General features: G+C 43.9%; 1 protein-coding gene across 4 annotated transcripts in view; it reads left to right on the top strand.

Moving 5' to 3' along the window:
• Positions 1-802: 802 nt before the first annotated feature.
• OTULINL (OTU deubiquitinase with linear linkage specificity like) overlaps positions 803-25,098 on the top strand; it is a 40,411-nt gene continuing 16,115 nt past the window's right edge. The window contains exons 1-6 of one of the 4 annotated variants that reach the window (XM_075921458.1): positions 4,957-5,042; positions 17,783-17,817; positions 20,529-20,688; positions 20,799-20,830; positions 20,929-21,020; positions 24,631-24,780. In XM_075921458.1, coding sequence (XP_075777573.1) covers positions 17,811-17,817; positions 20,529-20,688; positions 20,799-20,830; positions 20,929-21,020; positions 24,631-24,780 — 441 coding nt within the window. In that variant the 5' untranslated portion in view covers positions 4,957-5,042; positions 17,783-17,810. Of the gene's footprint in view, positions 1,028-3,741; positions 5,043-17,782; positions 17,818-20,528; positions 20,689-20,798; positions 20,831-20,928; positions 21,021-24,630; positions 24,781-25,098 lie in introns of those variants that run through there. The other 3 variants (XM_014570470.3, XM_006117080.4, XM_075921459.1) reach the window with 3 other exon arrangements.

The raw sequence follows: 25,098 nt of genomic DNA, 5'->3' as shown, positions 1-25,098 counted from the left end.
AGAGAGGAAGGTGCTCCTTTAAAAAGAACTGGTTAACATTATGTACATCATTAGATATGCGAGAGTAATGAAATCTCACAGGGAGTGGAGGGTGTAAGATGGTTATTGACTGCAGAAGCCAGCATGCTCTTACTTATAACACTGCTCAATTGGCCTCTATATTTCAGTTAGCTGGAAGTGGGAGGGTTTCCTCATTCCTCTGAAACATTTGTTACTTTCAGGAGCAGGAGACTGGATTGGATGAATCAGTAGGCTGAGCATGTCTTCCAATTGCCCATTAAAAAAATAAAGAGGCTGACTGGTCTTAGAAAACCTAGGGATCAAATAAACATATACTTCACAAGAGATTTATTTTCTAATACTTTTTAAAAAATCACCCATTGATATATATATATCGTTTGCAACATACACTGAAAGTGTGGTTGTCCCGTTAACCACCTCTCTTCACACTGACAATCATATCAGGTTCCTGAAGAAACTAAAGCAATGTTTTGCACAGATAGAAAATATTGAGAGAGAGAGAGAGGACTTTAACTGATTTAGTAGCAGGAAAGGAGGAGCAGCCACATAATTCTCTGAACTTTCGTCATGAGCCCCTTCAGACACCAGGGTTAAGCCATACTTCAAAATTTGCTGTCTTATAATCTTGAGGGAATATGGATGATACACATTCATAGGGCCTTTATACCAATGAGGCCTTTATAAATAGCTGAGTTGTGCTTGATTGGTTCTTTTTGTTCTTGTGGCTTGTGCATGGAGAAGCACTGCCTGTGAGACTTTGAAAACTTTAGAGGAAGTGAAACAGGAAGTCTGGTCCTTTCTCACTTTGTTGATCTCTAAAGAGCTGAGTCTGTAAAGACGGGTTTTCTACAATTGACAAAACAACTTGAGAGGGAAAATCTCCTTGGAACAAGCCCAAGAGAGGAGATGTTGAGACAACTGGACAGAGGAGCAAGCAAGAGTAGAGTACAACTCCCTGAACCTGAAAAAAGAAACAGAGTTCACCAATCATCAAAACAAAGCATTGGTGAGTTTGTGGAACTGAGTTCTAAATGCTGCAGTCTCTTCCAGATTCACTGTGAAAAATTAGAGGAAGCTCTTGGTGTTGAGGACAATGTCCTCATTGGCACTATTTATACATAGGGGTTTGACTACATGTTGCATTTCAAATGTAACAATAACAACTAATAGAGAAAGCCTAAAGACTGGAGCAAAGTTTAGGACCCTTAAACCGAGCAGATCATTTGTTATCAGGAAATAGATGTTTCCCACTGTTTCTATAGAATTGACAATCAAGATGCCTGCCTTTTTCTTGAGTTAATGCAGTTATGATACAGATTTTCTTACTTATATCCAGAGGAGAGAAACCAAACAGAGAGGAATGAAAAATGTAATGAAGGACAAAAAACAGTGAGATTTTTTTTTTAAAGACATAGTATATCAATGGCAGTAAAGACAGTTCAAATACGTTAATATTAAACAATTGCTATAGTTGCCACAAGGACAATATATGATCATAAATAGGAGAAGGTAATTCATGTGAGGAATGTGCCTTGGTGACAAGGTGTCTTTGAGACATTTTCTATAACAAGGTGGTTTACCCTACCCAAAAGTTTATGTAAGTTTCCTTGCAAACTAGAACATGTAATATTTCATGTATTAGCATCCCACAACCTGTTTGTAGACATGTCTGAGTGTCTTGCTAAGCTTGGGTATAACTCAGGACATCTCTGGTCAAGGACTTGAGCCTTTGGATGTACACTAAGCTGAAATTTCAACTTGTTTACAAATGCCCAAAATATCCTCTGAAAATCCCAGCCGCATTTTGATAGATAAAACCCCATAGAGTTTCTTCAGTGTGGCATGCAAAAAAATTCTGCAGTGGAAAATATGGGCAACAATGTCAAACTTTAGTCCTTCTCAGGGATAGCCTTTACAGAATTGTACTCATCTCTTCTTGGAAGCCACATGTGTCTTTTAGGCAAACATTTGTTACAGTGAAACTATTTTAAATTCATGGGTGTGATATTGGCTCCATCAGGGTTTAATTTGTTCATTACTTCCCTCTGCAGTTTCCCAGACTTGTTTAGAGATGAAATTACCTTTCAGACAAGTTTCCTTGTCAGCAGCATAGTTCAATGAGATGTTTCCACCTCCAATCCATCAATAGCAGAAATTATTTTCTGGTTGGAAAAGATCTATTCTGTTTTTGACTCAGGTGACTCTAGTTTAGATCTAGACTGCCTTGCTTTGATTAGTCTGACAATGGATAACTGTTATGCCAAACTGAATTGTGTAACATCTTGAACTTTGTATCAGCAGGTAACAGGGAGCTAGGCTTAGCATCAGATTTGTTTAGTTAACTACTCCCTAGTGATAAGATTTCCTGTAAGAGCATGCTTAGTTTGATGGAAAGACCAGTAGGGAGCAGGCCGGTAATACAGTATCAAAGACCAACAGGGAGAAGGAATAAGCTCCTACAAAAGAGCCAAATGAGTGGCAGGTGGTATTAGAGGCTCTTCACAATGGCTCCAGTGAAAAAGCTGAGGGAGAGAACCTAGGAAGGGGCTGTGGAAAAGGCCTAGAGACAGACATAGGTAGGAAATGATCTTCGGAGGTGATGCAAGAGGTGGTCTTGGCCTGTTTGCTACAGGGCCCCTGGATGGGAACCCAGAGTAAAGGAAGGCCTGGGTTCTTCTATAGGGCCTACCAGAAAGAAGGTGTAAAAATCCCTTACCACAAGAGGTAGGACAATTGAGCCTGGAGACAGGATGAAGATCAGCATGAGGTTGATAGATGCCAATTTGTTTTGTTGGACTTTCAATTTACATCCCCAAAAAAAAGGTGTTTTCTGATGGTATGCTGAAAAAGTCACATTCTGATGTTTTATAACATTTTAAAAACAAACAAACAAAAAAGATAAATTGACACCTTGCACAGGAAGAAGAAAACTAATCATTTCTGTGTACATTTCATTGTGTAGATTGGCCCTTAAAATTAATCCCTGTCTAGTTGCTAACCTTGAGGTGGTGGGGTTGGGGGAGGGGGAGGGAAGAGAAAGAACATCTATGCCACTGAACAGAAACAGGTGAAATGTCACTAACTTGCTCCTTTGAGATGATAACCAACTTTAAATGTGCACTTCTATCTGCAAATGTTTTACCCACTTCTGTGACAAACAACACCTAAGCTTGCTGTAACTGAAAGTAATAGGAAGGGAGGGATTCTCTCTCTGTTTGACTGTTCAGTGTGCAGTTAAAGTTCTCTGTCTCTCTCTCTCTATTTCTTTCTTTCTTTTTTTTTTTTTTTTTGGTGGGGAAAGAATTAAAATAATTTTAAACAATAGGAAAAGTCAGACCATAAAATAATAAACAAACAGGAGGATTCAGGGCAGGGCCAGACGGAGGCATGGGCGAGCCGGGCAGCTGCCCAGGGCGCCAACCAATGAAGGGCACCTGATGGCAGCTATAAGGGGCGTGTGGCGTCCCTTACAGCTGCCATCAGGCACAACACGCACAGCTCCCGCAGCGCCGGCCCGCCCGCATCCCCCTAGCGCCGGCCAACAACGCCCTTTCCCCCACGGCCGCGGGGCCCTACACGGCCCGGCATGCGCGCCAGCAGTGACAACCAGGCTGGCCGGGGCACACTTGCGCCGTGCACCCCGGGGGCAGGCCCCAGGCTGTGCACCAGCGGCCATAGCCAGGCCACGCATGTGCGCATGCGCCCCGGGGCCAGGCCCACTCCTGCGCCGTGCGCCCGGGAGTGGCGCCACGCGCCTGTGGCGCCAGAATACCTCAGACTGGCCCTGATTCAAGGGAAAGTGCAGAAGGATATCTTTAACTCACCTTTTCAAATTTGACAAGGTGTTAAGTTAGTGGTACAGTATTGCCTTAAAAACCCACTGTCTATTTGTCACTAGGTGGGGTTTTTCTTTCCTTTCCTTCTTTCTTATGTTTCAGACAGTTACCCGCAGGGGTCAGAAAAGTCCACCATGCTTTCTGGGTTTTTCTCCTGTGCTTGGCTGGCTGGTTCTTGCTAACTCCCCAGGGTCTAATTGATCACTCTAATTGAAGCTGGGAAGGAATTTTCCCCACAGGTCAGACTGTCAGTGACCTTTGGGGGTCTGTTTTTTTTCTCTCTCTCTGAAGCAAGCAGTGTGGGTCAATTGCTGGGATTAATTGCATATATTTAACTGGACCAGTTCCTTGCCATGACTGCCCCTTCGTGTTCTCTGCTTGTGGCACATAATAGTATAATCTCCTGTGGCCTGTAATACTTTGGACTAATTTTGATTTTGGGATATCGCTGTATGTGTATGTGGGGACTGTGGTATGCAGGAAGTCAGGTAATTCAGGATCTGCTAATTCTTTCTGGTCCCAACCCACCTGTCTTCAGATTTTAAGGGAAATGTTGATTTAAAAGAGGTAAGGAAAGGATCTTAGTCTGTCCTCCACAATTACTAGTCTCCCCAATAAACGATTTGGGGATCCTATTACTTTCCTACCAGGTTAGCTGGATCTGCCCATTAAGACTGGGGCAGTTCCAGGAAATACTAAGGTTCTCTGCCGCACACCAGTTGCAGGTGCCCAGCGCACCTGCAGAAAACCCTTGCGTGGGAGTGCGTCCATACCTGTGCCCGTGGCAGGGGCGCCTGGCTGTCCCCATAGCGCAGCCCCCGGCACGGCTAAAAACGAGGGGCGCTGCGCTGGTACCCCCCAGCCCTGCACCCTGCCTGCAGGAACGTCTTGGGCTGGGCTGTTAGGCGCCCGCTGTGGCGGGGCTGCGAGGCCGGAAATCCCTCTGCTCTGGACACGACGGCGAGGCCCGCTGAGCCTGCCCCTCCCGCTCGGCTGGGGACCCTCCGTGGGCGCCCTCCACCCCCCAGCGGAGGCGCAGGCCCAGCCGCGGGGGAGCTGCCCCGGCCAGGCCCTGCTGCCGCGCGGGGGAGTGGCAGCGGCGCCAGCTCCTCCTCAAGGGTGCGGCGGCGCCGTCTGCTCCCTCTCCCAGCGCGGCGCCCCGGAGCAGCAGCGGCGGCCCCGCAGGTGAGAGGCTCCCCCGGGGCGGCTCGTGCTTCGCGGCGGCGGCTGCTCCGAGCTGGGGGGAGGCGGCAGCAGCCCGGGCGGGGGGGGGGGCTTCTTGCGGAAGGCGCCTCGGGGGTCCCCAGCCCGGCTCTCCCGCGCCCCAGCCAGCTCCTGCGCTGCCTGCACCAGCCCAGTGGCTGCGTCCTGGGGCGGGCGGCTGGGGCGCGAGGGGGGTTCCCTAAGGAACGTGGGCGGAGGCGAGTCCGGGCTCGTGGCGAGGGAGCGCGAGGGGAGCCTTGGCTTTGGCCAAGCGGGAGGTTTTTCCTCCCTCTCTTCCAGGGTCGGTGGCTGCCCCGCGCCCACAGCGCTGGCTCCGGGGACGAGCTGGTTTCCTAGCACGCTTTGGACGGGGCGGGGAACGTAGTGCGATGTGGGGAGCGCTTGGGGTGCGGAGCGTTGCCCCTGCAGAGTTGGGGAGAGGGGTCGGGTCCTTCCCCTTATAGCCAAGCCAGGGGTGGAATCTGGCTTCCAGTCCAAGGTGCGCTTCCCCTACCCACTATTATGGGAGGTGCCTGAGGATGATGCCCCAGAACATCCCAGTAAAACAAGGGCTTTCTGTACATTAGACTTCCCATTACGGTTTTTAAAAAAAACCCATTTTGACCCATGCATTTGTATAATCTAGTGACTCGTCAAGGGGTTGGAGAACTGTTGATAGGAGATTAGATTCTTATACCGTTTTATGCTGGGTTATTTGAAGGCTCTTTGGCAAGAAATATAAATATTTGAAATTTCTCCAGAGATTTAAGAGAGACTTAATAATACTCAGCTTCCTTCCAATTGTGGTCTCTGTTTAAGAAACAAAAAACAAAATACTGCTCGAACTTAATAGACACAACATGGGTTTGACTCTGGCCAGAGATGTGGAGGAAAACAGTTCCTTGTAAATATTGTAAGGTTCTAAGGGTGTGTGGGTGTGTATTTTTATGGCATGGGGGAGGGCACTCCAGGAAGGGATTATATTTTTTTGGAAATGGGAATTCATTTAAAAACTTTAATGTTAGATTTTGAACACTCCGAGGTTGTTAGCTTTTGGATACCCAGGTAAAAGTCCAAATTTGCATCATATTGAGTGCCCTCAACTCCCATCACAAGAGGAAAGTGGGAGTGAGTTTGATTTCCAGAGTCGCCCATTGTCTGAGCAGCCAAAAGATGAACATGTTCCCCTTTCCCTCCTACTATGTCAGAGATGGGCAATAATTTTTTATGCAAAACCACACAAAATTTTGGAAAATATTCAAGGGCTGCGCTTTTCCGTGATATTAATGGAGGAAGTGTGGGGTCTGGAATGGATGGTTGGCTGCAGAAGGGAGCTTGAGGTAAGGAATTGGGGTGCAGGAAGAGTGAGGTCTGGGAGGGAGTTTAGGGGCAGTTGTAATCTAGGGCAGGGAACTGTGGTGCAGGGTTTTGGAATGTGACCTATGGCAGGAGGGGGTTGACATCTAGGGCAGGCACTGGGGTGCAGGGGTTTGGTTTGTGACCTAGAGGAACAGACTGGAGTGCAAGAGTTTGGGTTGAAACCTAGGGTAGAAGGGGATTGTGACCTGGGGTAAGGGGGGATTGGCGTGCCAGATATGGGAGGGGTATATAGGTTCAGGAGTGGGGCAGAGGGTTTGGATATGTTGGGGGGGGATATAAGGTTGGGAAGGGAGGGCCAGGAGATTTACCAGTTAGCAGCCCGATCAGCCTGCCTGCAGAGCTAAATGCTTGCAGAGCTTAACAAGTTTCTCGGCCAGCCTGCCTGCACTTGCTGCACGGCCATGTGCTTGTATGAATAACTGGGTGGAGGGGGACATGGTGCTTCATGTACTGCCTGTTATTCAAATTAGCCAGTTTCTGGCTAGAAACCAGCTAATGGGATTGTGTTGGAGGTAGGAGATGCACCTGAAGCTGGGGGCGGGGCCGCTCACTCGCCGGGCGTCTGGGGCTGGGTCCACACATGCGCCGCGCGCCCAGGGGTGGGGACCGCCCTGAGCCCAGGGCCGGCACTGCGCATATGCCATGTGCCCGGGGCAGGGGCTGCCCACGTGCCCTGAGCCCAGGGCTGGTGCAGCGACCGAAACGGAGAGGTTTCACTTTTTGCCTATACACCGGCACTGCGCGTATGCCATGTGCCGTGCGCCGGGGGCAGGGCCAGCCCAGATGTTTCGGCAGGCGTGCACAAATGCTCCGACGGGCGCCATGACTCCTGTGGGCACCTCATTGGGGACCACTGCCTTACAGCCTTGTGCCTGTATTGACAGATCTCTTATGTTTCAGAAATCATTATCTTTCTGCTGTAGCAGTACAGCTTTAGAGTAGATTTCTGGTTTAATAATTACTCTTGGTCCATCTGTCTTCTTATCCTGAGTCTGGACTGTTTCTCACTGGCCAACTGTTTGCGCACTAATTGAAATGTGAAAATTGCTCTTACCTAGTTTTCAGTTTTAATTTCTGAGAGGTAGAAGGAAGAAATTCTTAAGCTATTCAATCAGTAAGAACAAATATGGTTATTGTTCTGTCTGTGACTGATATTTGAAGATATATTATTTTACCTTAGCCCCTGGAACTGCTGTTTTCACATTTCTCAATATATTGAAGCTGCAGTAATGTGTGAGAACTATTCACACTGGTGATTTCTATACTTGGGTTCTAAAATCTGTTTCTAAATTTCTGGAGCATTTCTAAATGAGGTTTGTAATTGACAGTGACAAACGTTCGGTTATAGAGAATTTACATGTGCATTACATGTACAGTGGGACAAAAGATGCTTGTTATTTTAGAGGCACCATGCAGAAGCCAGTTTGCATAACCAACATACACACGATTGCTAGACTCGATCCCTCCTCCTCCCCCCAAAATCCAATATACATAAAAGTGTATACACATTTTTTTTTTTTTTTGGTTTTCTTGTTGGCAGAGGAGAAGGAAAACACTAGAATTCATTGTCAATATTTTCAAAGTTGAGAGCCTGACGCGAGGCAACTAAATAAGTAAAAAATTGGTCTGATTTTTCAGAGATTCTGAACTCCCAAATATTCCATAGATTTCAATGACAAATCTGCATGATAAGCACCTCTAAAAATCAGGCCTCTGGTATAAAATGGATTTGAGTGCCTAATTGTAGGCACTTTACATTTAAACAATCTTAACAAGTATTTTTAGTATAAAAAGGCCCTCTAGGCTAAGTCTTTACTCTCCAGTAGCTGAACCCTCCTCTTGGGAAGAAGAATTGCAGGATCCTGTGATATTCATTATGTATTGACACTTGCACTCTGCACAGAGTGGTATTATTTTTAACATTCAAAATCTCTCTCAGCTGTTTCAGACTTCTCTTCTTATTTATTTTATTTTAACCACTATGTGATCTTTTAAAATATTTTTTTCAACTTGGCAGATGTGCATCTTTGGCCAGGCAGAATGTGTAGTCCATGCCCTTTGTCCTCGTTAGTGGCTAGATCAGAGAGATATGGGTCTACTGTAACCCTGAGCTAACAGACTTGGTCCTTGGGCAGGGTTGCCCAGTCAGAGCCATTTGTATAGGCTCCCTGTTTGAGTAGGTCCCCAAAATGATGACAGGTGGTCAGGCCACATTTAAATGAGAACTATTGCAATGTGGTGCATGTCACAGCACCCCTTGGGTTAGGTGTGTTCCATCAGTCGTATGGAGAGTGATGCGTTCCAAATTCCACTATGGCTGCGGTTGTCATCATTGCACTGAGACCTAGGAGATGTGCTAGCCTGGAGGTGGGCATGGGAGGTCAGAGTTTCAGGATACCACTCCCTCCAGCATCCAGGCTAGAGTACAAGGGGACGCAAGACTGGGAGCAGACTTCCTGCCCCTCCTGGACTCAATCAGGGCAGAGTTCTCTCATCTCTGTGATGAGGGCAGGACCTACACAGGCTTGAACCCTCTCTGACCCCACATTCCTTCCTTCTTAAATACTTCCATCTCCGTGGTAATTTTATTTTGAAGAATGGAGGAGTACAATGTTTCAGATTCTCCCTCGCCACCAACCTCCTCCCACCCCAAATAAACAAAACAAAAAAACAAAACCAGCCCACTGTTTGATTCATTATTTCTAGATTGTGGCCCCAGGTCGAGACCTAAAGACGACTGACCAGGTGTGGCACTACAAACAGAAAGGGGAGACTTACAGCTCTTCTGATGGAACCAGCACTTGCTAATAGGCCTTTTAGGTTCCAAGCTACTAGACCTTAAATTGTCTGAAATGTATTTTAGATGCCTCCTTGCTTCTAGCCCTGAACAGCTGGAACACTTATACTAATATAATCATGCTCCAGGAAGAGAGAGTCCAAAAATGATATTAAAAACAAAAATAAATCAAAGAATTGTAAATAAGTGTATTTTGGTAAAATAGCATAATCACGCGATTGGCAATTATGAGTAAAGTGGCTATTCAAACCTCTTATTGCACCATCATTTGTATGGAATATATATTCTGTTCTGTGTTGCCAGTGACTAAGATAATTTTATTGGTTGGTGGATTGGGGAGTGGGCTGTACAAATGATATTATACAAAGACACAAATGCTCTACATTAACAATAATGATGAAATGTCATATATGTTGGGAATTGAGGTCTGCTAACCTTGCATATATATAATTATTTTATTTTTAAATACATTTTTCAGAAGTATATATTTCTTCAGACATGAGTATACTTTTTTAACACATGTCTGGTAATAATCCCATGGCTCTGAAAACACTGAGAAGGCACAAAGTGATTTTGTAATTTTGTGCACATGCAACAGTTGTATGAATGCAGCTACATCAGTATTATTCAATGGTACAATTCCCATAGTATGGATGCAGTTATTCTGGTATAAAGATATTAATGCGGTACTTTCACTGTAAAACTAGATATATTAACTGTGGAGCCTCTTTAATACCTTCATAACTGTTTCCTGAAGAACATAATCTGAGTTCTAATTGAGCTCTAATATGCCAATAAAACAAAACATTAGTCTGAGCTACTCTCTGATACCTTTCCCTGCACTCTGTTGGCAATCTGCACCTCTCTTTTGACTTTATTGTTCACTTGAGATACAGTGGACTAATTGTACTCTAATGCTGATGAAACTGCTTTCATCCATGCATGGAATAGCAAGGACATGTACTCTCAAATATCGTTGCTGGGATTCCATGCTTGACAAATACAGATTTTATGTGCATTATTACATCACTTGATGTCGGATTTGATGATATGGCACTTTCCAGAAAGATACCATAATAAGGCATTATTAAGTCTTTAAACCTTTTCATTACAATGAATCTGCCAGTATGTATTTTCCGATCACTATGAGCAAAAAGTTTAAATCTGGTGTGAGATGTTTAAATCTGATTCAAAGAATAAATCTGGTGCTCTCCTTCCCTGGCCATCTTTAATGAGTTTCAGAGAGACAATTAGTACTATTATGTTTAATGTCAACATGCATACATATTTATACATTTACTTACAATTGGACAGCATAACCTTTGTTAATGCAGTGATCAGATAAAATCAGTTAAAACCTCACAAAATCATGCAGTACAGGGTATAATAACCAGTGGGAAACAGATGGCTTTTGCTGAGATTTTCATGCCAGCTGTTGTAAACTTTCTCTCAATTTCTGGCTGGGAGAAGCAGACTAACATGCTCACAGCATCTGTGTTTCTTGCCAGCTTGTTAGTTTTTGCTGATATCTTGGGCAGTCACTGGCCACTCCCTCCACCCTTATTTACCTTTTATAACAGGAATATCAAACTCCCAGCCTGTAGGCCATTCCTGGCCGGAGTGGTTGCACAATCTGGCTCAGGAGTCCCGCTGGGCCAGGATGAGGAAGGCCTCTTCATTCTTGCTCCCAAGTCCCGCATCATTGCACTGCCCTCACCCCCATGGCACCCTGTCTCTGGAGGGATGCAGTTTTGGGGATTACATGAGAGCGAGAGGGGCTGTCACAGGACAGAAGCAGTGATCAGGCTCCTTGTGCTCTCTGTGGCTGCGGGCAGGAGCCAAGCAAGAAGGCAGGGCTGTGGTGTGAAGGGGTGGGTGTTCGGGGACAGGAACAGACAGGCCCTCCTGCCCCTCGCCTGCCAGGACTCCTGGGCCAGATTGTGCAACTATTCCAGTCAGGGATGGCTCATGAGCTGGGAGGTTGAGACCCCTACTATAAAAAGTAAATAAAGGTGGAGTGAGTGGCTAGTGACTGCCCTAGGTATCAGGAAAAACTAACAGGCGGGCAAGAAACACAAACCTGTAAGGAGGTTAGTCTGCTTCTCCACGCCAGAGATGGTCACAGCTGTGCTGAAGAAAAGTTGCAACAACCAGCATGGAAATTATAAGGTAAGCAAGCCCATGAATGTAGGGGCCTTTTTTTGTTGCTCCTATTTGCTGCATACTTTGTTTAATAGCCTTTTGTTCTGTTTTCATTTCTTGCCACTTCCTGTTTTTCTTTTCATTCTTTGTAACTGTGGCGTGTTCATCAAAGTGTAGGTTTTCAAATGTAGTTAACGCCAGATACTGTTGATGCTTAATAGTGCAGTTCAGCTCAGAGAAAAGATTTTGTAAATGCTGTGTTGCAGTATTCCAAGATTACAGGCAGTCCCCGGGTTACGTACAAGATAGGGACTATAGGTTTGTTCTTAAGTTGAATTTGTATGTAAGTCGGAACTGGCTCCAGATTCAGCTGCTGCCACTGAAACTGACCAGGGGCTGACTACAGGAAGCCGGAGGCAGAGTTGCTGTGCCCCCAGCTTCCTGGAATCAGCCTGATCAGTTTCAACAGCTGCTGAATCTGGAGGCTGGTACAGAACAGCTGGGGCGCTGCCCATTAGGTTCCCACAGGACCAACCCGGCAGCACCCCAGCTGCTCTACCCGAGGCGTCCCGCAACAAAAGCCTGGTCTGCTGGGGGGGGGGGGGGCGCACTAGCTGTGCCCCCTCGCCCCCCAGCAGACCAGGGAGACCCGAGCAAAGCCGCCCAGGCGGCGGGGGTCCCGCTGCCTGGGCGGCTGTGCTCCTGGGCAAACAAGAAAAGCTGCCCAGGCGGCGGCTTTGCTCTGGTGTCCCTAGTCTGCTAGGGGGGTCCAGCGGCTTTGCTGGACCCCCCCAGCAGACCGGGGGACAGGAGCAAAGCCGCCCAGGCGGCGGAGGTCCCACTGCCTGGGCGGCTTTGCTCCCAGGCAAACAAGAAAAGCCGCCCAGGCGGCGGCTTTGCTCCGGTGTCCCTGGTCTGCTGGGGGGGACCAGCGGCTTTGCTGGACCCCCCCCCCCCCCCCCAACAGACCAGGGAGACGGGGAGAAGCTTTTCTCGCCCCGGAGGACACGGGTGGCGACCCGCCGCCCATGAGCTCCGGGGCGAGAAAAGCCCCGTTCGTAAGTGCGGATCCGCGTAAGTCGGGGACTGCCTGTATTCAGTCTCAGTAATTCCATATTAAATACCCTTAGTTTGAAAGTAAAAAGAAACACACACCCCTGCCTCAAACTGCTAGCCCTGCAAAATCAGGTTGGTATTCAGAACCAAACTTAATTAGAATCCATTGCTAGATGGAGCTGCAAGACTCATTTATTATCCAGGCCTTCTCAGCTGATTAAATCTTGGTTTCTAAGCTAATTGGTAAAGCTGCAGAGGCAGCAGGGGGTCATGGTCTTTTGGCTTCTTTTTATGGAGATCTTGAATGTCTCTATTTAATCCTTGTAAGATTTCCAGATGCCAATAGTGATGCCAAATATTAAATTCAAGTGTACAAACTATTTCCATCAGGAGTTAAAGGGATACCATCAACTTAAATCTTAAAGGTGAAATCTTTATACTTGCCATAATTTCTGGCATTTTTTCTAGCAAGAGTGATTAAGAGATTGGGGGAGGGGAGGGAGCATTTATTTCAGTATATTTTGTTCACTTTCCCTGGTATAGTAAAGTCAGTTCAACTTTTTATTTGTGTGGATTTTTTGCATAGGGACTGAGAGAAGAAAAAAACAGAAAAATGTAGACTGAAAACTGGAAGAAGATCTCATGAGAAAATGTTGCATCTGGCACTACTTTTACCTACTTTTAAAATTGTCTACATTTCAAATTCTTTATGTCCATTTAGGGTTGAAGAGACAACACTAAACAAATCGAGCTGCCTCACTGTTGTTTTTTCCTCTGCAATATTAACCAGAACAATTTTTTTTTTTAATTTACATTCTCTGTCATGAAAATAGATAGAGCCAGATTCTGTCAACCTTATTCACAACAAGTAATGTTTTAGGGCTTGCCTGTAAGGAAAAAAACATCTGAAATAAGTGTGTCCACATGGTGAATTAATGGTGTAATTATACTGCTATAGTTTTACTGGTATATTGATTTGTGTAGCAAGCCCATTTTGTGAGCAACCCACCATCCTGTGTCCCATTCTCTCTACCATTTCCTGGTAAAAGGGAGGTGGATGGGTACACAAGATCATAAGAATGGCAATATTTGGCCAGACCCCAGGTTTCTTGTAAGCTGCACAGCAGGCTATTTAGGACTGCACAAGCCACAGGTCCTGCCAGCCCAGCCCTTCCAGAATTGCCAAGGAAAGAGCCCCTCACCTGGCATGGTCTGAGCCCACTGGAACTGCCACAGCTGAGGAAAGGCACCCCTCACCTGATCCAGCCCAGGCCTTCCAGAAGCTGCTACGGAAAGGAGCCCCTGTCCTGGTGCAGCCTGGCCCTGTCAGGAGCTGCTGTGGCAGATGAAGGGAGCCCCTCTCCCGGTTTCGTCTGACCCTGTCAGAGCTGCCATGACACAGAGGTGCTCCTCCCCCCAGCCCAAGTGCTGCTGCAGGGAGATCTTCTTTCTCCCCACCATAGCCCCAGGGCAGCCTGCCCCCCAAAGCGCTCATCCCCAGCCCCACCCCATAGCCTGCACCCCCAACCAGAGCCCTCATGCCCTCTTCCTCACCCTGCATCGCAACCAGGGCTGCTGATGGGGAGGGAAAAAGGGGCAGCTGCCTGGGGCCTGGTGATTTAAAGAGTCCCGGGGGTCCTGGTTGCTGCCATCATGTTACTGGCAGCAGCCAGAGCCCTGAATCCTTTAAATTGCTGTCAGAACCTCCAGCAACACTGAAGGGCTTGTTGCGGGAGGCTAACTCCAGTCATGCCCATTCCACCCAAGGGCCTAGACCTTCTGGGGCCTGGAGCTATCCCATGCACCTCTTGCCTAGGGGCCCAGCAATTCTGTCAGCAGCCCTGATCTCAACCTTCTTCCTCAGTCCTGAGTCCCTCCCCACGCCTTAATCCCCTCATCTCTTGCTCTACCCCAGAGCCTGCACCCAACCTCCCTGAGCTTCCTCCCACACTCTGAACCCCATATCCTTACCCCGCCACATGAATTTTGTTGTGGACACCAAAATGGAGGTGTTATGTCACACATCACATCTATATTGGTGCACATAGAATTCATTCTGCACATGGATGAGAAAAGAGGGGACATTGGTCAGGCTGATAGTCCATCTGTCCTACTATCCTCTCTGACAGTGGCCAGTGCCAGATGCTTCAGAGGGAATGAACAGAAATGGGGAATTTTAAGTGATCCATTTCCTGTCCTTCATTTACATCTTCTGTCAGTCAGTTTAGGAACACTGGGAGCATGGGATTCTATCCCTTATCTTGGCTAATAGCTACTGATGGACCTATATTTAATTATTTTCTGAACCCTGTTATACTTTTGGCCTTACAGCATCCTGTGGCAACAAAGAAGTACTTCTTTACATTGTTTTAAACCTGTTTCATTGGGTAGATTGTCCTTATGTTATATATGAAAGGGTAAATAATACTTCCTTATTCATTTTATCCACACTATTCATGATTTATAGACATCTATCCACAGGTGCTAATTTTCTAATGTGCTTAGGATTCTTTGTATCAGGCCCTATCCCCACTGCACCCCGCACCCAGTGCCCTACTTCTTCCAGCCCTATTTCTCCCCTTCCCCAAGCACGCCCTTGCTTCTCTCCGAGAACTTTCTGCACACTGCAGAACAGCTGATCCATGGTTGGCAGGAGGTATTGAGGGAGAGGAGAGAGGAGGAAGCTCTGATAAGAAGGTTGCCACCAATCATTTTTTTCCATGGATGCCTTAGCATTTGCATTTATGACTGTATCACAGGGTGACCATGTTTCCCTCTGCCAGCTACAGGATACCTGGAAAAATTGCTTGGATTTAAGTGAGTTCAATGGCAATTAATCAGAACTATGCAGCACAAACGTTCAAGATAATATTAAGTTGATTTAGCACCCATTAAAAAGAAATACCGCATCATTGTAGCATTAATAATAGGTAATAATTAAAATATAAATACTTACAATTAAGTGGTTAATGGGTTGGAGCGATTCCTGGGCTCAGCCTGGCAGACAGTCACCTCCCAGCAGGGCCAGTGAGTGTGCCCAGGAGGCAGGGTTTGGGGGAGTGGGTCTCTAGGAGGGTGTGCGGGGGTGCTGGAGTGTGTGGTGACGGGGAATGTGTGTGTTGGGGGATTAGGCAGTGGGGGTTCTGGGCAGTTGTGGCGAGATTGTGGGCAGAGATGGCGTGCAGGATGCTATGTTTCTGGCAGTCCTCCTGGAGGCTCTGGCCATGGGAGGGATGTTGAGTTGGGGGACTGTGGGGCAGGACTCAGGGGCTCCTTGTCTTTATGTGGCACTGCACCCACCACTTCCATTCACCCCCTGATCTGCCCCCTACTAGACCTTCTGAGTCCCAGGTTATATGACCCTTCCAGCAGCTACGTGTACTGTGCTCAGTCAGTCACTCCCCATATCCCATGCCTCCTCACCTGGCCCTGCATGCAGGGCACTGTAAGAAACACAATTTCTCTTCTTCTCTGTTGGTTGCTGATTGATTGCTACGACTGGTAAGCTGGCTGCTCTCTCTTCTGCCAGATCATTTGGTGGTGGGTGGAAAGCGTACAGCCTTTTGCCTTCCAGCCTTTCACAGGAGAGCATCAGTATCTTTTTAGGCCATGTCTGCAGTTCAAAATTATGTCAGCCTAACTTCAGCATAGAACTAAAGCTGTTATTAAATCACTTGTGAATGCACACTTGGCTCTTTGTGTCAGCACTGTGCCTTCTCACTAGAAGTGCTTGGATCAATGATTCTGTTAGTGTGAGGTATTGTACGACAGCTCCTGAAAGCCACTAATAGTTGACATAAGCATAACTGCATCAGCATTGACTCTACACTGCTCAGGGATGGGGTGTTATTAAATTGGCATACGGGGGCACCTAAAGTAGTAGGAGCCAAATTTAAATGAAGACACTACCATAGGTAGGTTAACTCAAAGCAGCGTACATCACACTAACTCTGTGGTGTAGGCCAGGCTGAAGGAATACTCAAGTTACTTATTGCTGTGTTGTTATAAATGTACCAGGAGAGGGATTTCACTGTATTTCAAAGGAGGCTATATCTGCTTTTTTGCTGAATCTCTCAATATAGTGTATTTAATAAAAAAAAGTCCTTTAATTTAGACATAAAACTCAATGAGAAATTCAGTTTTGTGTCTAAATTAAAGGACTTTTTCAACACTAGCAAAGTTAATGCCAGTGTGAGCCTCCTTGTAAAAATTGGAACTGGAACAGAAACCTTAGATGCCAGGAATTTGCTCAAATATATTTCTGCTGTTCTACAAAACATGTTACTTAAGGAGAAACTATCGGTTTAGTCCTTTTAATAGTCCTGTTCTGCCCATTCAAAATCAAATGGGTGTGTGTGTGTGTGTGTGTGTGTGTGTGTAATATATATAAAAGTCACGACAAGTTGGTTTTTTTCCTTCGCATCTTACTTGTTTTTGTTCCAGTATGTTTGATTAATTTGCTGTGGATACTTTGGGCTGGATCAGCATTGGGTTTTCTTTGTACAATGGTGGGAAGACTAAGGGTACGTCTAGACTACCGCGTTTTGTCGACGGAAGTTTTGTCGACAGATACTGTCGACAAAACTTCCGTCGACAAAGAACGTCCAGACACATTGAGTTCTGTCGACAAAGCAAGCTGCTTTGTCGACAGAACTCCGTAGTCTGGACGCAATGTTACAGGCAATAACACCTTCTGTCGACAGGGTTCTGTCGACAGAAGGTGTTATGCCTCGTAAAATGAGGTATACCAGCGTCGACAAAACTGCTGAGTTCTGTCGACGTTATGTCGACAGAACTCAGCGGTAGTGTAGATGCTGGTATAGTTTTGTCAACAAAAGTCCACTTTTGTCGACAAAACTAGGTAGTCTAGACACATCCTTAGACAACCAAATGTGTCAGGTAGTGAACAACCAAGAAGTTGATATAGTTAATGGAAGCTTATATTATCAACTTGCTGATTTTTTTTTTTTTTAATCATGACTTCACCAGAAATGGAGGAAGGATAAAATAAATCACTGTAACTCTGTTAACTTCCCAGAACTTTTCCACTCAAACAATGTGTGAATCTCATACAGTTAGCTGCTTTGAAATTGTTTATAAAAAAAGTATCACCAGTTGTTTCCATAGATAATCAGAGCATATGCTATGCTTAGAGATGCCATAGAATATTCCACAACTATCTCTGGACCTTACTTAAAGATCAAATGTTTTGTTTTAATTGTAGCAGTGAAAATGTTTGCTGCAGCTTTTGGAAGACAGTGCATTTTGAAATGTTATACTGAATTTTGAATCTATTTTACTACGTGCTGAGTACATATTATAAAATTTTTCTTTATCCCTTCAAAAGCAGCACTTCAAGGAGTTAACCCCCAGTCATGTCAGGTGAGCAGGTGTTTACTATAGCACTGTGACTATAAGGTGTAGGATATTTGTCTGTCTTCATGTATTAAGCACATTCACAAGGTCCAAGTGTGTTGCTGCATATACCCTATATGTGCTAGGGATTAAATTTTGATTAATCAGCTAATCGAGTAGTCTCACTGCATCTCTTCCTTTGAAAGGTACAAAAGCTGCCCACAGCTCTTGTACTTCAAAGGGAAAGGCACAACAGTCAGGACCAGCATGAGTGGGGACTGCTTCAGTCCTCACTTGTTGTGTTTCTCCGCTGCACTGCCTCCCCTGCCCCTCCCTTACTCCCCCCTCTCCCTTCCCCGCTGTGGAGATGGTGCTGAGGGGGAAACTGGCTTTTAAGTCCACTCCCCTCAGCACCAGCTCCTGCTTCTCCCCTCTTTCCCCCCCACCCTTGTTGTCTCTCTCTGATAGAGGCAGCAGGGGTGGGGTGTGTGTGTGTGTGTGTGTGTGTGTGTGTGTGTGAGAGAGAGAGAGAGAGAGAGATATGCAACTAGTTGTATCACTATTTGACTACCCAATAAGCATATACTGACTAGTTGATTACATCCCTAATATATGCTAACCCACTGAAGTGAGATGAAAGCACATTTACTTGATTTAGTATAGTTAATACAAATCAAGGTTGCTCACCTAATTGAATAGTGGCATCTAAAAATTTGGGGCACCACTGGTGTTAACATCCATCCACCCAACTTTTCCTATCCCTGTACTCTGCTTCCTCCGGAGAAGAGCTAGTTAACTTAAGAGTGAAAAGGCCTGCCAGAAATATTAGCAGAATATTGAACCTGTGAAAGAGCCATTCAAGTGGTAATTAAGCCATTTAATGGGTATTTGCCAACCCCAGGTATATGCTGTCAGTTTTTGTTAGTCTCTAAGATGATGCAAGACAGCTTGTTGTTTTTTAAGTTTTTTTTCTGAATTTACTCTTAGGCTATGTCTACACTTCAAGGAGTGTCCACACCTCAAGCGCATTTTTGCACAAGAAAATCAACAGAACAGAGGGCTTTTGCCAGTCGAGTAATTCCTCTCCCCACGAGGAATAACTCCTTGTTGCGCTACAGCTCTTGCACAAAAAGGCAGGTTTGGATGCTCCGCAGGGGGTTTTGTGCAAGAAACCCCCATCGGAAAAAGCACAGGAGCTCTGATGGCCATTCTGTGAATGGACATCAGAGCTTTCTTGCGCAAGAGTGTCCATGCAGTATGGATGCTCTCTTGCGCAAAAGCACATCGCTTTTGCAATGTGCTTTGAGGTATGGACGCGCTTTTGCGCAAGATCTCTTCCGCAAAAGGCTTCTTGCACAAAAACCCTTCAGTGTAGACAAAGCCTTAGTCTACAGGACTGTAGATTACAATTTGCTATAAAATATTTCATTAGTGTGTTGCTGAAGATTATAAAATCACTTTTCTAAAAAATTATCTCCCCTCTCCCCTTGGACTGCCATTGGGTATAGGACACCAGTTTAATAGTACTGTGTAGGGCACCATAAATCCTAAAGACAGCTCTGGGCCCATTGAAATCAAGGAAACAACACAGATTTACATTATTTGAGGGTCTGGCCCACAATTCATACTGCATAGACAAGGCACTAACCAACATGCCTACAAGCAGCTCAGGGCCTCAGGAGTGAGTGGCTGTTCTTCTTGAGTAAGAGAAACCTTTTAAAGTCAGATTACTCATAAAATATGGACCTGAATGGTAATGCAAGAAAATTATGGTCTGTTGCCTTTTTTGTTGATTAATGTTCATTATTACAGATGTGTTGATCATGTGGTGGTAATGTGTGAATATTTGAAGTAGTTATTGGTAGAGCAATAGTTGTTAATAAATTATAGGAATGTACTAAATCTAAAACAGTGACAAATTCATCAATCAAGGAGGGTAGAAAAAAGCTCTCCATAGCCACTCTGTGTTCATGTCCTTTTCTTCATGGTTTATTAACAGAAGATGCAAAAGCCTCAAAATAATAGAGTGCTAGAGCTGTCCTGCTTTCTCCTGGCTGGGAAGTAAGGATACATGCCTTTCCTGACTGGCTAATCCCCAGACTTCCTGCCAGATCATCAGAGAGGAATGTCTTCAGGGTCATAAATCAATCTTCATCTTTCTAAACTGAACCAAGAGTATTCTTTTCTATGGTTTCCTGTCACATAGGATCTTTCTCCATCTTGTGCTCCATCTGCAGATAACAACTGCCTTGTTCTTAAAGGGCTGGGTCTCCAAACAGGACATTGCTGCAATGTATGCATATGCCCAAGAAAAAGAAGTCAGTTTTCAAAATATCATAGTTTCCCTCAGTGTTGCCAACTTTCACAATTTTATTGTGAGCCTCACAGTATTTGTTTTTTTCCTCAAAACACCAACTTCCAGATTCACGTGATTAGATGAGAATCTCAGCTTTCATTTAAAAGTTAAGTTTCTAGCCCTCATTGTTCCAGAGGGAAACTTGAAAGCATGATCCATTTACATCCTAAATGTTCAGATATCAGACGATAACTAAAATGAGCCCCCAAATTTATCATTTCTAAAAAAATCTCATAGGTTTTAAAACAATCTCATGGCTTTTGAGGATGTACTCATTCTGAATGCTTGGCAACACTGAATATAGTAAAATCATTAGTAGAAGGGGTGTAAATGGATATTGTGAAACTGTGAGATATTGTTCACTTTTTAATTTTTGTTTCAGGAAGGAATGAACTGCAGTTCTGGACAGCAGCTATCAACCAATCCTTGTATATTGCATGGCAAAAAATAGAGAGACAACTAATAATCATCATGTCTTTTCTCGTTACTGCTCTCTGGTATTGCAGAAGGCTGTATGCATATTTAGCACAACTGTTGAAATGGTATGTTTTTACTACAGTGCCTTTTATTTTTAATAGTATCATTGGTCTTTCATTAAATATTTACTTTCTGCAAACTCTTTTTGATAGTTGTTTTATCATTTGGATTTCAGGTGGAGTAGATATCTGCACAGAAAATTCAAAAGTAAACTCTTTTTGTTATCAATCTGAATTATAACTTTCCTCATCTTTAAATGCAAAAAAGTAGATATTTAACTAATCTGTGAATTAAATTTGGTTTAGAGAACCTCAGTGTACTGGCAGAAGTTGATCTGCTTGGTTATTGTGCAAGAGAATGGAAAGGAGAAACCAAGCAAGCCAAGCAGATGAAGGCGGTAAGAGTTTAAAAGTTGACTCTCTCTATATAAAGTTGGAAAAAGTACTGAGTTGGGAGAAAAATAAATAAATTCCATCCAATTTTATTCCATACATCATAAGCAGATGTTTATGAGCAGTGTGAGATATCAAATGAACTTCAAAAGAGGGGTGGGGGGAGCTCTCCTTACATACATTGTTCTCTGTATAGCCAGGAGGTATGCTCAAGCCAGCTCATTGAAAATAAAATAGCTCTGAGCAGATCTAATTTGCACTGGGGGACAAACTAATTTCCCAATACCTCTGGGGGAACACAAACGTGGCATATAGTAACTTTTGTTTGCCTTGACTCTGGGTACGTCTAAACTACACCCCTCTTCCAACAGAGGGGTGCAGTTTAGACATAGCTTCTGGGTCCTGATCTTGACCGTGGGTTCAGCAAACTAGACATGTCTTTAGTTAGTGAAGCAATGGACCTGATTCATTAACACCCTTTGTAGGATGAACAGTAGTTACAGAGTTTCTAACTTCTAGCCGCAAAGAAACTAAACTAAGTTAATACAAAAGATGAACTGATTATTTCAGTGAAACACAGAAAAGATGCTTACCACAAGTGTCCTCGTAGTACATAGGAGTACGTAGTACGTAGTGGGGAGAGGTAATCTCTTCAGTACTGTAGAAGAACTCAAGAAATGTTGTCTGCAAGATCAGTCCCAACATGTTGAATTACCCCCAGGCCCAGGAACTCAACCATAATGCTACAGAATCAAAAAGAAAGAGGAACCAGTTCTCTTTTGTCTTTTCGTTCAGCTGAACTACTGATCAGGGAAAAGAGGCAATGATATTTTACTGTTGGCCCACAATGTCTCCTTCTATATTTGGTTTTATTCTATTGTAAAAAAGTGAAAACATGAGAGTTTTTGTACCCTAGAACAACATGTATACAATCTACCTACAATCAATTTCAGATGATCATTTTATAACACAGCCAAATCTCTAGACTACACTCAAGTATACATTGACTTAATGCTAGGCCACTAGGATGATCTGAGGAATGGAAAACCTGTCTTATGAAAGGAGACTCAAGGAACTTGGCTTGTTTACCTTAACCAAAAGAAGGCTGAGGGGAGATATAATTGCTCTCTTTAAATATATTAGAGGGATAAATGCCAAGGAGGGAGAGGAATTATTTAAGCTCAATACCAATGTGGACACAAGAACAAATGGATATAAGCTGGCTAGTAGGAAGTTTAGACTCGAAATTAGGTGAAGGTTTCTAACCATCAGAGGAGTGAAGTTCTGGAACAGCCTTCTAAGGGAAGTAGTGGGGACAAAAGACCTATCTGGCTTCAAGATAAAGCTAGATGGGTTTATGAAGGGGATGGTTTAATGAGGTAACATGATCTTGGCAATTAATTCACTTTTCACTATCAGTGGTAAATAGGCTAATGGTGGGAAGATAGGAGTTGCTATAGAAAACTTTTTTCTGGGTATCTGGCTCGTGAGTCTTTCCCACATGCTCAGGGTTTAGCTGATCGCCATATTTGGGGTCGGGAAGAAATTTTCCTCCAGGGTAGATTGCAGAGGCCCTGGAGGTTTTTTGCCTTCCTCTGTAGCATGGAGCACGGGTCACTAGCGGGAGGATTCTCTGCATCTTGGTGTCTATGAACCATCGTTTCAAGGACTTCGATATCTGAGATATAGATGAGAGGATTATTCTAGCAGTGGGGTGGGTGAGATTCTGTGGCCTGCGTTGTAAAGGGGGTCAGACTAGATGATCAAAATGGTCCCTTCTGACCTTAAAGTGTATGAGTCTATCATGGTTTGTTTTAGTAATCTGTATATTAAAACCTGTTTGAAAATGTACTCTTCTGAAGGGCTTGAGTCGGTTTAATGACCACTTATTGCTTTTAGTATTAACATTGACGAAGAAAAAGATAATGTGACTTTTAGTACAGTTAAAATCAAAATCCAGAGCATTGTGATTTCTCATCATATCCTTAACTCACTTTGCAAAGGTTTGTATGTGCTGTTAACTTACTGAAATAAGTCGTTTCACGTGCCTTAACTCTGACTTTTCTCAGGAAATGTGTGGGTTTGAGATAGGCACTTCCTATAATTCCAACATGACTGCACTGAATATTTAATAAGGTGATACCAAGGGAAAACTTCTGTTGGTTGGCCTTTTGCGCAAATATACCTGGAAATGTGATTATTAAGTGCTTTAGTTCTTTTTTTTTTTTTTTTTTTTTTTTTTTTTAATACATGTAGCAATGATCCTCTCATCCCACTATTTGGAAAAGAGGCAGCAGGGGGCTAGCAACTAACAATCTGGCAATACTGGCATGCAGCCATTTTAAAGGATTGCCACTGTGATTCAGTTTGCAGAGGAAGGATGTCATTTTTTTTAAATATATAACTCTGCTTTCTAGAATGCTGGAACATAAAATAGGCATTTAAGGGTTTAAAACATTTATTTTTTATCATCCCTTTGTTTTCCTGTCAGCCCAAGAATCAGGCCAAAAATTTCAATGGTCTCATTTTTGTTCTGTAGTTTGGTGGCATACTCATTTACATGTTTAAATATGGTGAAGATGCCAAACAGTATGGGCACAAATGCGTTTAGAAATTAGAAGTCGTATTTGGCTATCTCAGTAATTGCCACTGATATGAAGAGTTGTGATTATGTCCCAGTTCCTTGTCTTACTGGACCTTTTTTAATTAGTTTATTCTATTGATGAATGCACCTATTTTTAATAAAAATCTTCAGAAAATGAATAGTGAATGAATAAATAGAGCCAGTAATGGCTAAAGAAACATAAAAAATCATTTTCTAGGGATCATGTAGGATTTAATAAATATTGGGGTTACCATTTAGCATTTTATGTTAGCAGTCTTCAGAGAGAAAATCAATTTAGTAATCCCGTGGCATAAACTTTGTTATGAAAGGGCTCCATCTGCTGTATGTTGCTAGGTACACAATTTTAGAGGAGACTACAATGTGGTGTGAACCTAGGATCCAAAATGACTTTTAAAAATACTGGCATTATCATATCAAGTTCTGCATACAAAAGTTGTAATCTTTTTCTCGGGCACCATGAAAACAAATCTCTAGCAATTCTGAGTGCCTGTGAAGCAATGTTTTATCAAAAATTAGGACCGTAGGTATTAGGCTGATAGCACCACTGTAGTCACAAAAATTTCCCACATCAAACCTTTTTGGCCGTGGCAGTTTGCTATCTCCCATTCACAACCTATGACCTGGTAAACATCAGTTTCAAGTTAGATAGATAGGGTATAAAATACTTATTAACTATGCTTTGAGTGATGCACACAAAGATCATTATAGAAATTGGAGAAGTATAGTGTCCAGACCATGTATAAACATATTGAAACAGATAGGAGGTATATACATCTATAGTGAAATCAAATGTCGCTAGGCCTTCTCCATTACCTTGTGCTAGTGTACATCGGCTGTAACTTCAGTGAGATCAGTAGTATTACTCCACTGTAAACAAAATTTGTATAGATCCCTAAGGACATCTCGAAATTAGCGTCAAAGCTAACTTTTCTCACGGGTTCATTCTAGGATTAAAGATACATGTTGTTCACTGTTTTGGCTGTTTTTAGGCTTATAAAGAACTATTTTGGAGACATCACGTTAAATATATACGACCAGTCCGAAGAGATAACTACAGTGCATTAAGGGCTGTGCTGTTTCAGATATTCAGTCAAGGCATTTATTTTCCACCATGGATGAGGGAGAGAGACATTTTAAAGGTATGTTTCAGTTGCTGAAGCCCTGTCCTTATGTTGTCGAAAAGAGGATTTGATCCAACAACAACTTCTCTAAAACTGCTACATTGCAAGTACGAGCAGAGAGAATGTGAGGGAGAAAGAAAAGTTAAGTACCGTGCAAAAGTGGAAACAAGTGTGAAGTTTATTGGGTTCCCTCATTCTTAAGAGTACAAGAATAAATTAATGGAGATGGGTAGGTGTAATAACATGCCTGAGGGGGACACGGGTATAAGGGCTATCTCTGCTAATAAGGCATAATAATAAGCTGTGTCATCCAATTTTAAGCCTTATGCCTGCCAT

The sequence above is a fragment of the Pelodiscus sinensis genome, chromosome 2, assembly GCF_049634645.1.
Source record: "Pelodiscus sinensis isolate JC-2024 chromosome 2, ASM4963464v1, whole genome shotgun sequence".
Lineage (NCBI taxonomy): Eukaryota > Metazoa > Chordata > Testudines > Trionychidae > Pelodiscus > Pelodiscus sinensis.
Note: the sequence above shows the minus strand (reverse complement) of the source record. Positions and strands in the feature narration are given on the sequence as shown.